Source organism: Manacus candei, unplaced genomic scaffold, assembly GCF_025592945.1.
Source record: "Manacus candei isolate 608988 ecotype Guabito, Panama unplaced genomic scaffold, ASM2559294v1 h1tg000023l, whole genome shotgun sequence".
Taxonomy (NCBI): Eukaryota; Metazoa; Chordata; class Aves; order Passeriformes; family Pipridae; genus Manacus; species Manacus candei.
The window spans coordinates 5,702,227-5,718,523 of NW_026138071.1; the positions used below are offsets into that span (position 1 = coordinate 5,702,227).

General features: G+C 37.2%; 1 protein-coding gene across 3 annotated transcripts in view; it reads left to right on the forward strand.

The window, feature by feature from the left end:
• GYPC (glycophorin C (Gerbich blood group)) overlaps nt 1-7,505 on the forward strand; it is a 35,655-nt gene extending 28,150 nt beyond the window's left edge. Inside the window, exons 3-4 of one of the 3 annotated variants that reach the window (XR_007904451.1) lie at nt 1,729-2,019; nt 2,884-7,502. Coding sequence is in view for 2 of the 3 variants with exons in the window: in XM_051786983.1 (XP_051642943.1) it covers nt 1,729-1,925 (197 nt within the window). In the remaining variant the exon portion in view is untranslated. Of the gene's footprint in view, nt 1-1,728 lie in introns of all 3 variants that reach the window. The other 2 variants (XM_051786983.1, XM_051786982.1) reach the window with 2 other exon arrangements.
• Nucleotides 7,506-16,297: the final 8,792 nt, after the last annotated feature.

Here is a 16,297-nt window from a genome sequence, read left to right on the forward strand (position 1 = left end):
TCCATGCTAACACACTAATTTCAGTCATTCACAAGGGGCTATACCAATCATTAGTGCAAATTGGTGAGGTTCTGCTATATTTCCCTCAGGTCCCATCTCCAGTAACTTTAATTTCAGCTTTCTATGAACAAGTAGCAGGTAAATTGATTTGTACTTAGTCCCTTAGGCTTATTAATATTGTGCTACACCTAAAGCCTATTAGAGCCTCTTGTGTCAAGGGATACCAGTGAGGTCCTAAAAACTGATGAAGCCCACACTGCGACCGTGATATTATTGCAACCCCAAATTTCTTTGTATAAACAATTTTATTTCAGCTAGGAGTAACTTCAGTTTTCAGAACAGGCACCATGAAATCTGAGGGATAACATTAAGGCATATATTATAAGGTAGAATTATAATCTTTATTTACCCTGCTAACATTCTGTCTATTCCCATGCTTTTATGCCAATAGCGTATGCCCACTCAGTTTACAGATGCTGATAAATATTAAGCCCCTGCACATATCTGGAATATAGGATACAGAAAGAAATACTGTCTACCTACCTTTCATTGTCTCTGCAGAGTAGTAGGCACTTCCAGTGAGCAATTCATCTGACAAAATGAATGTACTCCATTCTAGAAAAGGAATGACCACATACACACACACACTCTCACACCCTCCACTGACAGCAGAGGAAGCCTTAGGAATGTCCTGTTCTGGTTGGTTTTGTTGTGCATTTCTTTGATGTTTGATTTACTCCTGGAGTAATGAATATAGAATCAGCTCAGTATCATGTACAGCATCATAGCTGAAGCGTTAAAAAGCACATCCTGGATGCATGCAAAAAGTGTTTAAAAATGATAAAAGTCACATAAGTTGAATAAACTTCAAAATACTTCATTTATTTTCAGGATTTTTAAGCAAAGAATTTGATCTAGGAGGACGGTAATAGAGTTTGTAGGCTTTTTAACAATAGACTTGTCAGGGATGCCTCTCTTTTATGGAGTTCTACCTTTCGCAGTAGCAAAGGAGCTTGATTTACTTTTCACTAGGAGTGCTTCCATTCACCATTTAGTCCCATGCACATTTGAGTTACCTCTAGAAACTTTTGTCCAGTAAACACATTGTTGTAATTAGCCTTAGTGCAGGAGACAGGAAAGATGTATCCAGAATCCCTTCCTTCTCCCAGATGACACTTGTACATTTGTTACAATCAGACTTCCCTAATTAGAGCACAGAATGAAATGGTAGCTTGCAAATACAGAGCAGTACCAGTCACACAACTCTTCCTATTTGTTGAGTGTCTCCTCAGAACACTCAGTGCCCTGAACATCTCCTGAAATTGAGGACACATGAGAAGCTGGGGTCGGGTTTTCTGCAATACACACACACACACCCAGGGTATATGTTCCCAGAAGGATGAAATAAACCTATTGGTTTTCCTTTATGTTCTCTAATTTCTCCTCATTTTGTAATGAACTTTTAGCTCCCATGTGTTCGATCAAATTGATTTGAAAGAGACATAGTGAGAATTTGTCCTGTATTTCTGTAGCATCTATATCCCCTTTTTTTCCCTTTTTTTTTCTTTTTTTTTTTGTTTTAATGTCAGACTGTTCTGACTCTGGCCACTGCAACATGCAAACACTTATGATACATGAACCAATCCGATCCAAGTTGTGATGTCTGGCTGTGAGATACTTCTCATATTTTATTACCGGTGACACATTTAACGGATCTCTTTCCTCTAGGTGTGATTGCTGCAGTGGTATTTGTCCTCATTTGCCTGCTGGTGGTGATGGTTCGGTACATGTACAGACATAAGGGCACCTACCACACCAATGAGGCAAAAGGAACTGAGTTTGCCGAAAGCGCAGATGCCGCTTTGAAAAATGACCCTGCTCTCCAGGAAGCAGTGGATGAGAGCAAAAAGGAATATTTCATCTGAGAGGCAAGGATTTCCATGGAGGCTTCCCCTAGGGAATCAATGAGAAATGTTACATCAACAGAAGTGCTAAGAGATGGATAATAGGAGGATACAGGCAAGCATCCTAATTGAAAAATATCTCTTTGCTTTTTTTGTCACTGGGTTGTTTCTTTTTCTATACCAGTGAAGAACTCTAAATGCTAGATACTTGCCTGTTGATTTTATTAGCAACACAGCTGGTCACAGTTGAAATCAATATCAGATAAGAAAAAACAAAATCTCAGTATGAGTGATACACCAAAACCAGATAAAGATAGCAAATGTCAAGCCTTGACATTTGGTGAAAGTAGCAGATGCCAAAGGAAAACATCCTCTTAGAGTTAATGATGCATCCTATGCTGATATGATACAGAACTACCTGAAGTTCAATTTCAAATGGTAACAAAACAAACATTCAATTAGATAAAGCTGATGTAGCTGGAAAAAAAATAAATCTGTAGCCCAGGTATCTCCCCCCACCCCCTTAAATGTGCATTTTTATTTGCACAGGGGAGTTTGTTTTGTTTGTTTGGGGATTTACAATGGGATTTTTTTAAAAATTTTTTAAATTTTATATATATAAAAATCAAAGACACTTCAAAGAAATAAAACTGTTGGAAAACACGGAAAAGGTAAGAATGAAGGATTTATTTCTGGCTTTCTCTGCATGGCAGCTTGAGAACTGCAAAGTGTTGGAATTTACAAGGTAGTATATAATAGCCAGTAGACTTACAAATATGATTCCAATTAGTTGGTAGGTTCTCTGCATACATGCATAGATATTAAAAGGTAAAGCCTCCTGGTTTGAGCAGGCCTTTTGAAACAATGGAGGTCAGCTACATTTTTTCATGTAAGATATTTTTACCTGACTATTTATTTATTTATTTTGAATTTGAAAATTCTCTTGGATGCAAACCAACAGGATTTTGGATTTTTGCAGGGAGAGGAATTCAGTTCTAGTGCAGATACCAGTAAGTGTTTAAGAAATGCAACCGTATGACTTCCACAATAAAGAAGTTTTTCATCTGCATCCCACTGATTTCTCCCTCTGTATGGCCTCTGTATATCCTTTGCATTGTGCTAGACAAGAGAATTACACTGACCATTGATGCTTTATTATAAATAAATAAATATACCAGTCATGGTGGTCACATGAAAAGACCTTATTCCTCACCTAAGAATCAATGGTGATGAGGTTTTTATCCCAGTAAGTTGGCTTCCTAATTGAAGCCCATAATTAACTCCATAAATAAGAAAATTGTTCTCTACACCTGCTCATCCACACCTGTGATGGTGCCCTGGACTACTGAAAAGAGAGGAGAAGAAACAGAAGATAACAAGATGCTGATGAGCTCTGCTCAACCTGATATATTTTTTCCTGTGTTTGGATCTATATATATGTGTACACATATATAAAGTCATCTACATCTGTACTTTCAAGACGTCGTAGATCACTTGTGCTCATTTCTTGGCACCAAAGCTTGGAAAGCTCCTGAATTCCAGTGTTCATTATTGACATTGGTCATAAAAATGCTGTAAGATAGATCTGAACAAGAAAAGACTCTGAGGACCCAAGTGAAGAAAAATGAGACATTTTTGTCTTTCAATCACAATCTCAATCTGGAGAGGATGGACTCTCAATTATTCTCAGAATTAATCTTAGCTGTAAGACTGAATTTTCCAAACTAAAGATCCCTGACCCTCCAGTTTAACAAAAATGTAAATATTTGCTCTGAAAAGAGGATAACTGGGATGGCTTGAGCTCTGCTGCATCTCCCATGCAAGGTGTGGGAACACCAAAGAACTTTCCTCCGGCACTAGCAGGACCTATAGAGGACTACTAGCCTTTTGTCCCCTTTCATATACTCAGAACTATGTGACAATACTATAGCTGTTAAAAAATATTGACTTTAGAGGAAGGTGTGAGGGACATAGGGAATAAATTCCTGCCTCTCTCCTCAGTCATGAAATTCCGGCTTTTGCAACTTGAGCCTGCTGATTTTTATTAAACAACTGTGTCATACCTGATACACAGGAGAACCTTAGTGCCTCTTTTGGTGTGGGTGTGAATTTTTTAATTATGAGGTAGACTTAGACAAACTACCATATTGGAATTATAGAGACATATGATGGTACAACACGAGGTCAGTGTACCTCAGCCAATTCTTACCAATTCAGTCAACACCAGATTTTGTGTCATTGCTTCCCCTAAATCTGAACTGAATGCAACTTCTTGTCTTTGACCATATCTCTTCTTAGTTAACACTCTTTATCCCATTTTCCCTTTTTATCTGAGAGTGACAAACAGTCCAAGCATATAGGAACAGCTTCCCTGAAAGTAATGAGCACTTTGAATAGTTCTGCAGCAGTAACTCTGGCAAGAGCTATGGTTTCAGTGAGTTTATTTTTTTACAAGGTCCTTCTGGGCTCCAGGGCTTTGTATATTTAGAAATTACTCAAGTATACTGAACAGAGAGAAGAGATGATTTGTGGAGATTTTCTATTTATTTGTTTTCTTCAGGAAAAATTTTGCTTTGTAATGAAGAAAGCTCATGAAATCTGATGACTGGCAGACTAATGGCCTCATCCTGCTGCTTTTTACTCATATAACTCTACTGTATTGAGTCACTCAATTTAATTGTAAAAAGAGTGCATTACAAACTTCCTGTAACTTCTAAGACTAATTAGCCAAACATCCTTCTGCAAGCAGCATGCTGTGCTAAAACAAACATTTTGTACAATGCTGAGACATCTCAGTTGGCAGCCATAGCTTTTCATCACTGATGATTAAATGATTTTTACAATTTGCTTCCCGAATAGAAAAATTAATGAAACAGATTCTTCTTCCCCCACATACTTTTATCCCAGGTCCCTCCACCGCTGTGGCCTGTTGTCCTGTGTCTCTCTGGTGCCCCATCTCCTCATCTGTGACTGCTATTCTTGCTTGCAGTCCCCCAGGCTACCATCTGGATACTTACTGCCTTCCCTATGACAAAGGATTAGCCATTTACTTACATGTTTATTTATCTATTTTTATCAATGAAGATGCTCTGTCTCTCTCTGCTAACCAAGAACCAATTTTCAAAAGATTTTGTCTTCAGATTACCAGTCTTGTGTCAAATTTGAGCAAACTTGACCAACATGACCCGAGACTGATTTACAGTGATCACATATGTTACATTTTTAAAGAAAATGGGTCTAAAAATAGAACTGCAAGCTCTGTAGTTCTTAAATTTAGTGCTATAAATCTCCAGTGTTTATTAAACAAGGGAGTAGTATGATGATCCCTCAAACCACTTGAATTTGTCCTGGTGCCTTTCTGCCCTGTGACAGCTTCTTGAATCCCGCTTTGCATAGGAAGTGATGGGTCTACATTTAGAAGTATAAGTAAGTCATTTTTCAATGACATACAGGAAAACAGTGTACCAAAATGACCAATATTTGCTGAAGTTGGAACAGAGAAGATAAATATGATCCTGTAGGAACACAGGACATTTTTTTAAGATATATGGATGACAAGAGTTCAACACAATATTTCTGATTACATTGGTGCACTTTAAGAGTGTGTCCATGGAGCTTTCAAATTCTCTCACTGAAAAAAGTAATTGCTTGCAAAGGGAAATTAATTTCTTTTTAATCCATTTCTTCTTGTCAAGCTTTGAAACCAATTTTCACAGATTCAATATTCTGACATTCTGCCTTTAACACCTGGAACTCTATTTCTCCTAATTTTTTGAGTATAACTGACAGTTCTCCTCTGTACAAAAATGACTGCTTGCCTATCTCAGCCCCTGAAGCAGCATTACAGCTCAGCAGAGTAATTCTGTCCAAAAGAAGTCAGTCCTATATGTGTGTCTGACCACATATTAGCTGACATAGTATGCATTTTTTCTGGGGCTTGGCCTCTATCATTCCAGGTTTTCCTGAGGTCCAGTGTGCCATTGCCCATTAATACAGTTCTGAGGAGAATTTAATCATCCCTAGTCAAGGTAATTTTATATATATATTTCTTTTTAGAACTACAGGACCAAATCACTTTGGGATACTATTAAATATAGGACCATAGGATTTCTCAGAACATCGACATCAATTTTTCTTTTAAATCAAATCTAGGGATCATTGGGGAACATCAGGACAGGGAAATAAAAAGGACTGTGTTCTTTCAGCAAGGAATGCAGACAAGGTGCTGAAACATTTATAGCTCCAGGATAAGCAGGACAGCACCACTAGCTAAAGCCTGTAAGAATCCCTCACAGAATAGAGGAAACACAGAAACAAGATGTAAATCAGTAAAAAGATACAGAGGAGGAGAAGGTAAGCAGATGTCAATATAGATGGAGAGCAGTTTTTCATCACACAAAATAGATATTCCTGTTTAGAGAAATCAAAGTGTATTTGCTGAAGGTAACTGGTGACAACAAATTTCTTTGAATTATGTAAGATCTTTGGATTCCTTGCATGTGTAAGTCTGATCAAAAAATGCTGGTAAATACACACCAAAAGAATACTCACATTAAATACATTAAGAGCTGTTTATTTCATTTTCTAAAATCTCTCAGTTCTTTGCATAAAATGAAATGTATGTTTAGAAAATGCAGAAGCCTCACAGCAGTAGTTCATTCAGGACAGAAAACTAAGGAATCCCTGAACAAGCAATGAACACACATCTGATGTCTGGAAATTCAGGCAGTTAATAAAGGAAGTTAACGGTATCAAAGAACAGCATAGATGGTGAGCAAAAATTCCAACCATATTACAAAGAAATTAAATCTTTGTAGTAGTAGAGATCTTTCTCTACTTCAAGACAGTAGTATTGTCAGTGACTGAAAATAAGGAAGCCTTATTCTACACGACTGTTGCCTATGTGGTTGGGGCAAAGTCCCACTGAATGCAGTGGGACACAAATTTCACCAACTATATTTATCTTTCCTGTAAAAAAAATGTATTCCCACTCATGTCAGAAAGAAACACATCGAAATAAAGTACAATCTTTATAAGTGCTGATCTTTCAGCATAACTTCTTGTCTTCACACATTTTTCTGTTCTTTCAAATTGTATGTATGATGAAAAGTATCTGATATGTTGTATTGAAGTCTATTTGAATTGTAGCATTGCTATGACAAGAATAGAGAAAAAGAATTTTCAAAGCTTACTGCTGATTTTATATTAAAGCTGACTATAATGTTTGTATTTACCAAAGCTATTAATACTCTGATGGTGTAAATCTACTATATTTTGAATTGGGTGGGGGGAAAAAAGAAAAAAAAAAAAGATAAAATATGAAGAAACTAATAAACTTTATAATTAAAGTTGTAATTTTCAGCTTATAAAAGACTCTTCTTTTATTTTTCTTGTCTTTCAAAATACCATGAACTTTTAGAATTGCCAATTATGTTGTTTTCATAAGAATGTAGATCAAAAAGGAATAGTAGGCGAGAATGTTTCTTAATAGAGCATACAAACCCTAAAAGATACACTGCTGCTGTTTGCATTAAAAAAGCAAGAGAAGCTTTTGATAGATCTAAGAAGGAGTGAATCTTCAAATTAGAAATCAAACAATAATTATCTCTGAAGGAACATTAACCTGTGGATGCCAGTGTGAACCTGTGCATTACTCTATTATCTATTCTTAAAAATTCTAGGCAGATGGTAAATGCCTAATGGGTATTTACTGTTGAATGACCTGCCTTCCACACAACTGGTACCAAATGTGAATAATTCTGCTTTGTTCTTCATGCTTTCCACACAATTTCTCTTTTATCTTAATATATCCCTAGTTAAAGAGTATTCAGAAGGTAGGCCTAATACAAGAGGTTTTGTAGTAGTCATAGAATCATTAGGGTTGAAAAAACTTTCAGGATCATGAAGTCCAACCATTAACAATCTTGTCACTGCCACCCCTTCCTTCAAAGATCACTGCTGTCTTTGGGAAAAGGTCTTCAAGTGGTACATTATCAGGTCAAAATGATGCCTCAAACCGGTGAAAACCCAGAGGACACCTGAAGGACAGCGGATGATCTAGGTTTTAATATCTGCAGAGAAGCTGTGGTAAGAACAGCTATTCCAATGGGCCTTTCATGTGCCATAGGACTTTGATGTGTGGGACTGTTTGGAGGCCAGCACCAGCCAAATGGTTCATCAGCAATGTTCTTGCAAAGATGGTAAGCAGAGAGGTAAGACTGCTGAAGACTGTACACTGGTCCTCCACCAGCACATCATGGAAATTTGACCTTGACTTAATACTGCATCAGACAACAGGATTCAGTGTTATTAGAGCCTCAGCCTTTTACTGTTACCAGTGGTACTGCATGGCAAGCAACTCTACAGAGATTGGCCATAGGTTATTTGCCAAGAAATAAAGTATGTTCAGGAAAAATTGCCAAATAAGGAGAAGTACATGTAATTAAGAGTTTTCAGCATTAAGTGCATCATCTTACACATACATATGATTCACTTTATATCTCTTCTATCCCTGATGCTGAACATAAAACATATTTTAGAGGATATTTTGACTACACTGAGAAAGAAAAGGGTCCAGACCTTGCAGTAAAAAAACTAATTCTCAACAAAGATCTTGATTAACATTTCTATCTCAACTTAAAAAAAAAAAGCATAACACCTAAACATTTTGCAACCACTATATATATATATATATATATATATATATATATATATATATATATACACACACACACATAGTGTTTCTTAATTTCTCGTACTTGATTAATGAACAGGAAGACCTGAGTGGTCACTCAGTTTCCAGTATCTTGAAAGGAAAGTATCTAATCTCCCTGAGGGATTGCTAGCAGATTCACTTGGAAGCACTTCTCAGTGTGACATATGGATATGTTAATAAAATACAACTGAACACCACGTTCTTAGTTACTGAGAACAATCATCTTTATTCATTATAACACCTAATGGAGTGATCAATAGCATTTTAATAAAGCCCACTGTAAGTCATATTTAACATAAATAAGATTTTATATTGTATTTCGATTAAATTACAGCTTCTGCCATTCTGTACTGTCAGGTTTGCTTTCTTCTCCATTCATAAGTTTTTGTTTCACAAATGCATGTGTGACCCTCCAGGGTCTCCATACCTTTTCTCATATTCCTGTAATGTTTTGCATAAATAGAGCCATGTGCTCAGAATTTTTTCTGTAGAGCTCAAATATCTCAATTCCCTTCTGTTCAGCAGCAGTCCAACTTACCTACCAGAACAAAAGTTGAAGAATCAGAGATTATTACATCTCTCAGTTTTCTGGTTAAGGGATAAAGACCGTTGTTCCATGAAGGGAGCTCAGAACTCTTTCAGTCTTTCTTTGTGCATGACATGAGTGATGCTTCTGACACCAGGACGCAGAAAAGCAAAACAAAAAATGGAAGGCAGAGCACAGAATTAGGAACAAGCTGATTCCCCTGAACAGCAAGATGCTGAACACTTGCCAAAAACCCCCACAGAATTATTTTTCCTAGTCTTTGCATACAATACCTCTCTCCTCTTCTTCCCTGCAAAAAACATCTGGCAGCTGTGTTTAAGTTTAACCAGATCTCTCATCTCTGTGGTTTCACTGACTGCAATGAAAAATGGATTACAGACACAAGGATAAGAACAAAGAGTTCAGGATCAGAATACTTTAATCCTTATCTCACGTACCAAGTCAGTTTACTCCTTGCCCCAGTTGGTGGTATGAGTTACATGGGCCTTGAAAGCCTGTCCCCATTTTTAGTTTTTCTCCAGCCCTCAAGTCCAGTTTTCATCCTCTCCTACTGTAGGATTGGGACGTTTCTTATTAGACTGTGGCTGATCTTTTCATAGATCCAATCTCAGGGAAGAGAGAGGATTGTTGTTAGTTTGGTTGTGGTGGGTTTTTTTCCCGTACAAAAAACCTTAAATTTGACAAAAGAGTTCAAACCTCAGTCAGTCAGATATTTTGATAAGAAAGGTAGTGGAATAGTTGTGAGTGAAGGTCACATTCCTAAAGAAGACCAGCCTCCCTCTCCAAAGTATAGGGACATTGATGATTTAAAGAAAACATTACCAGAATATTGTTCTGACATGGATCAAACAACGTTTTTATAAACCAATTTCTTAGTCAAAGTTGAATTATTTTTGAAAAAATAAAATAATCTCAAAATGCTTTATAATTCTCTTCTCTAATATGAAGAGTAAATGAAAATTCAGTTTGAATAAAAAGATTTTTAATCAAACAGATGAGTAAAAGGTTATTCGTTCTTCACAAAAATTATTATTTTTCAGTAGTTTTGTGTTGTATAGTAAAATTTGATAACATTGCACAAAGTTATATTTTGTTTCATCTTCCCTCTGCAGGAGCATTCATGGAATGTGTTTTTGTCATTTTAGCTAATAAACATTTTTCTTGTGCAGTGTTTTCCCAGGTCTTGCTCTCTCTCTCTCTCTCTCTCTCTATGTGCATTGTATTAAGGCAGAGCTAAGAAAATATATATAATCATTCATTGCCTAGCTCTGAGTCCAGGTAGAAGTTCCCATCTTCCAAGGGCTCTGTTTGGTTTTATTGGTATTATTATGGTAAATTAAACACCTGAGAAAATGCTATACAGTTTCTTAAAATTGTATATTTAACATGTATCTCTCTCAAGTTGTCATTCCCAGCCAAAAAAACCAACAGGGTCCACAATGAACTGGAAAATCAGGAATGAGAGACTCCATTAGTTCTTTAAGGAAGGCCTCTGAGTGTGCCTTGATTTGCCCTGGGACTTTAACAAAGGATATGGGGCTTTTTGTTTGTTGGTTGGTTGTTTCTTTTTGGTTTTTATTTAACAGCTTAGCTGGTGAAATTCCTATTAGGAGTAAAACAAAATGAGCCCTCCAAAGATATATAGCCTTCTGTTCCAGCTGCTTAAATACAGAACATCAAGATGGAACATACACACACCAATTCCTTTTCCATGTCAGTGGCTGCTGCAGTTGCTAAACTAGTCCAATCCAAATGGTACTTCTACCTATAGGCAACACCTGAATGTAAAAAAATGGAAATAAAAAGATCTTCATACCTCAGGAGATGGCCAGTCTCAGACTGTGTTTCTGCCCATGTTTTCTAGGTTCTTGCTGACAGTGAGTGAAATAGCAATATATCTCACAGCTTTGCTCTGAACAACATGCCCTAGTTCCACATCACTTACTTTGCTGATACACCTTGCATACCACAGGATTTCATATTCCAGCTAAGAGGACAAGATAGCAATACAAATCATATTTCTTAAGGTCCAATGCTAAGCCCATATAGAGAAAGTTAAGCTTTGCTCCACTGTACCCATTAACACCATTCTGAACAAGATCAGAGAATTATATGTATCCCCAGGTGTCTATGTCCTAATTTTGGAGGGATCATTAGGTAGAGATACAAGCTCTATAACAGAGTAGCTGCTTCATTCCACCACTATCACAAGGAGCTGTGCTTTCTCATATCTCTCAGATCTCAATAACCTCCACACCAACATCTGCTGACAACTTGTGAGGGCCATCAGCTTTCCAAAGGGTCTTATCACCTCTGGTTGAAACAGCAAAAATGTACTCTGCAATAAATTTAACAACAGGTGGAAGAGGCCACAGATGCTGGGCAGAGTCCATAACTCACACCAGCAGCTGGATCAGAGGTAGTAAAACCAGAGCAACTTAGGATCTTGAAATACTATGTTGGTGGGTGAACACACAAACACATGGACCTGGGAAGGCAATGAACTCTCCCCTTGTACCTTGGGAACTGTGAAAGGGGAACTCATATTGCTTAGCACCTGTGTTGTGTAAATACAGCTATATACCTGTATTCAAGAGCAGAGAGGCCACGAAGATAGTCTGAATTAACCCAACACCTAACTGTGGTTGTTCAAACTCAGCTACAACAAAATCTAAGAGAAATCTCTTCTGACAGCTGAGTCAGAAAACAGCAGGAACTGATGCTAGTCACTCACTGTGAAGATCAAGCTGTGGATCTCACAAATATTTTATCACTATTTAGCATAGAAAACCTCTTGTCGAAATTCTCTGCACCTGCACACTGACAGGAAAAGTCCAAGCAGGATCTCCCCATAAGAAGCTTTTTTCTTGTTATTGAATCAAGGGTTTTGACACAGCTCACAAGCAGCTGGTATAAGCTAACACAGATCCCTTCACTTCAATGTAGCTATTTTGACTCAAACAAAAAAAACTCTCAGCAGCGTAAATTGGTTAAGGACCAATGAACATGTTGAAAAATGAGATCTGGATGAGGTAGAGTTATCAAAAAGTTTGAATCCAAGACTTAGGACTATGTGTACTTTTTGTTAGGTTTCCAATAACAATTCATGTTGCAATAGGTAAATTGTAGAATTAAAATGACCTTAAACACAGCAAACAAACAGCATCTTTGAAAGCAGAGGGTTTTGATCCTTTCTAAATTATGTTGACACCGTCTTAATTTTGCAGAACTGATGGTTTTTGTTTTATCTCCTCAGCACAGTTAATCTGACAATGTTCTGCTGTAATTATAAGCCAAGGCAAACTTGCATACATTCTAGGCAGAGTATTTTTCTAACAGGAAAAAAAAGGAAGAAATATGCTATTGTGCATTAATAACTTCATTAAACACATTTTTCAGGATTTTGTGATGGGAGACTGAAATGATGGGGAAGAATTATCTTTTTCAAACATCTGGGAGCAGAACACAGCTGGCTCTCTATTGGAGCTTGGCACTCAGCGTGCTATGAGACATACTTCAGTACATAAGAGAGGCTCTTATAAAGCTGAATCATTTGAGCAATTAACACTTGAAGCAATTTTCACACAAGCCCTCGATATATGAAATTTGAGTTTTCCATAAGTGACTGGCAGGCTGCGTGCAGACAGCTCCAGCTTTGCTGTAACACTTCAAGGTTTATGAAGGGGAAAATGCTTTCAAAGATGGAAGGTGCTTTAAACAAGTTTTCCTGCTCATTTGAAAAAGAAGACTTACTGACAATGTTTTACTATTATAGACCTGTCTAAATTTAGTTACCTCACGGGAACATTCAGATCAAGGGGAGAATTTTGGAAGTTCTACATCACAAGATTATAATCTTTCAGAGGACAAAAAAAATAATTTTTGATTTTTCACCTCTTGCATAAGATCTTGCATTGAGTGTAAGCTGGAGAGTTTCTCTTAAGAAGGTAATTGTTCACCTTTTCTGTGGAAAAGCGACAGCTTAAGGTAATGGCAGCAAATTGAAACAGATGAGACAAACATATGGATTTTATAAGTGCAATTACTTTTGATCAAAATTCCCGTAAATTCATTGATTTAAAAAAATATATTTTAAATATCCAAATAAATTTAAGTTGCCTATTAATGTTAAAAGGCCACATACAGTATAGATCAGTGACTCAGAATTCCCAGAGATCTGGGAATTGACTGCTAGAACTATCAGCCTTCGAATGGCTAATCCTGTTCATACGGTAGCCAGGAATTACCACAGTCAGGAAAGAAGGGCAAAACTTGGAGTTAGTCCCAGACAAGATGATTAGAAATGGAAAACAGAATTTGTTCTACCATCACCCATAACCCAAGCACTTTGCAAATTAAAGATATCACTCTTAAATTTAAAGCATAAAATAAGAGAAAAATCAACATTCTTATCCCATTCCTTCAGTTTATGAACTGCGAGTGAAGGTTCATTGTTCATGAAATTAGTTTTGTTTATTTTTGAATATTTAGGGGTTTTTTTCTTTTTTTTCTTTTTTTCTTTTTTTTTATTAAGTGCAGGACTGAGTAAAATAGAAACCAAAAGAATACTCTAAATTTTACTGTTCTTTTGGTTCTGCAGAGAAGTGATTTCAGGTACTCTGAATAGGAATATAGTGATTTAGTAGCAGTACAAGGAAGGTTATTTAGAAGACAAAGATACATAGAGCAGTCGCTGCCCACCATTCTGCTCTTATACTATCAGCTGGTTTTGATAAAGCTACTCAATTTCCACAGAGATAACTGAAAACAGAATCTGCCTGAAGACCCCTGACTTGACTAGAGTTTTTAAGTCAGGGTTGAACCGTATCTTCAGAAGCAGCCTTCCTATCAGTAACTGCTTCATAGTAAAAAATAGAGATACGCAGCTGGATCCTTTAGACCTTACAGAAAATTGAAGAGAGGTGTGTTTGAAAGGTAAATCTATGCATTTGAGATATCTCAGAAAGCCTATATTTACTGCCTAGTAAGGTCAATATCAAAGACTTCATTTATGCATTGCTACTAAGACTGACAATAACACTTTGCCATTAAGTGCCTGAAAATCATTTCACCTAAACTCATATTCTACCAAAGCTATTTTAGGCTTCAATGACCAGAAGCTTTTTATCAATGAGTCAGAACTCCCAGCATACCTTACTTCCTGACACTGACTCAATTGCTGCACACCTGGATTTCATTCTCAAAAATAGTACTATTATCCAAGAATCATGAATCCTACCAGTCACCTAGGGTTTGCAATCTAACACAGTAACTAGGTGTAGTTAACTTTCTGAACTGGCTTCCACTAGGGAGCAAATCCTCTCTTATTTAGTAAATAGTCACAACTGGGAAAAAGATTTTATAAAGAAGTTTTTCAGTCAGTCCTCTGATTTGACTAGAGGGGTGCAAAACATCATTTTCCCTGCAGGTTTCAGGATGTATTTTTAGCCAAAGATGAAGTCAGGAAGAAAGTTTGTAGGAGGAAAAGCTCCAGTGTGAAAATACAGTGATGTTTAGTGAAGAGCATATAAAGATAGCTCTTCTTGGAGAACAGGATACTTTGAATTAAAAGAGCAAATCCATATTTCTGTATAATTCTGTATGGCTTTTCTATCCTGGCAGAGCAGGATACTTAGAGGGGGTGCAGTTTCTTTCACCCTTCTTTTCTCTCTCTGCTCACCTCAGCCAGTGTGGAGTAGACTTCTCAGTCACACCTCACCATTGCACCATTGTCCTTCAGGCATGAGCTACACTTTCATGTGGCACAGCTCACACACTCTGGTCTGTTGGGCAGTGCCCCTCTACCCTGTTCTCCTGTTGTTATCCTGCTGTCATCATCTGGACTTCATCCAGCTCTTGTTTCTTTCCTACTAGAGCCATTGATTCTCATCAGTGAATGTTGTCTGTTTCCCTGTGTGGTGAGCTTTTTCAACTTATTTTGTCTCTAGTTGATTCAGGCCAAAAAAATCTCTCACCTTCCTTGTAGTGATATCCCTGCAGAAGCAAGTAAAGGCTGACTGGTAATGCGGGGAATGTGTGTAGCTCTGTAGGAAGGTAAGAGTAACATAAAAGAGCTTTACTGGAACAGAAAGAAGGTCCATGTAACCTGGTACCTCATCTCCAGATCTTTACTGATTGCAAATACATAAGGGAAGAATACAACAGAGGAAGCTCACGGTGTAATTTCTCTAAAATATACTCTGAATATATATAACTTAGAGATTTCTCATATCAGAGGAAGGTTGTGTTCTCAGACTGCTGGCTTTTTCCTCCATTAACTTATAGGGTAATATTTTAAATTAACAGAATTCTTTTTTGTGTCTCAGACATGCTGAAGCAAGAAGCTACACAGCTTTATTTATTTAGTGAAACAATACTTTCTTTTTTTTTGTTCTGAACCTGTCCCGGACAGTTTCTCGGCAGATTCCTAGTAGTGTTTGCATCAGAACAGATAAACAAGAGTTATTTCCATTAAATTCCTTGTTAGTCCTTTTGTCTCTTGGAAGTCCTGTCCACCTTCTTCATGGCTACTTAAAATAGCTACAGTAATCTGACCTATCCTGTGTGAGGGAAACTCTCAAAAAAAAGAGTAAATTAGCTAGAAAGTTACATTCTTTACATGGTTTTCATATTGCTCTCAACGTCTGTTAAATGACTCTTTTAAAGCTTGACACCTATTCTCTCCATAATGCAGTCAGCAAGACACTAGCTTTGTGGCAGCAGCTTTATTCAAGAAGATAACACTCTGCAATTCATGCCTTCTATGCAACAGACAGCATTTTAATCTTCATGTTACTATGGACCACTAGAGGGTTTTTAGGGCTGTCGTCATGTGTAGCTTTGATATATTAAAAAAAAACCCCAATGGGTATTTGGCTTCCACTTTGTGGTAAAGCTGTTCTCTGTCCCAGATAACAAGTCGTTGTGTTAGAACTCATTAGACTGAACTAGGATAATTTGCAAGACAAAGTACTGATGGATACATAACAGACTTGAGCCCAAAGTTTGTCTTATTTTGGATAGACTTTGTTGCAGAATCCAGATAAATTGGTAGCAGGAATCTCTGCTAACACAAAACAGCTATGGGCTGCAGATGGGATAAATTCTTGTCATGGAGGTGGCATATTTCAC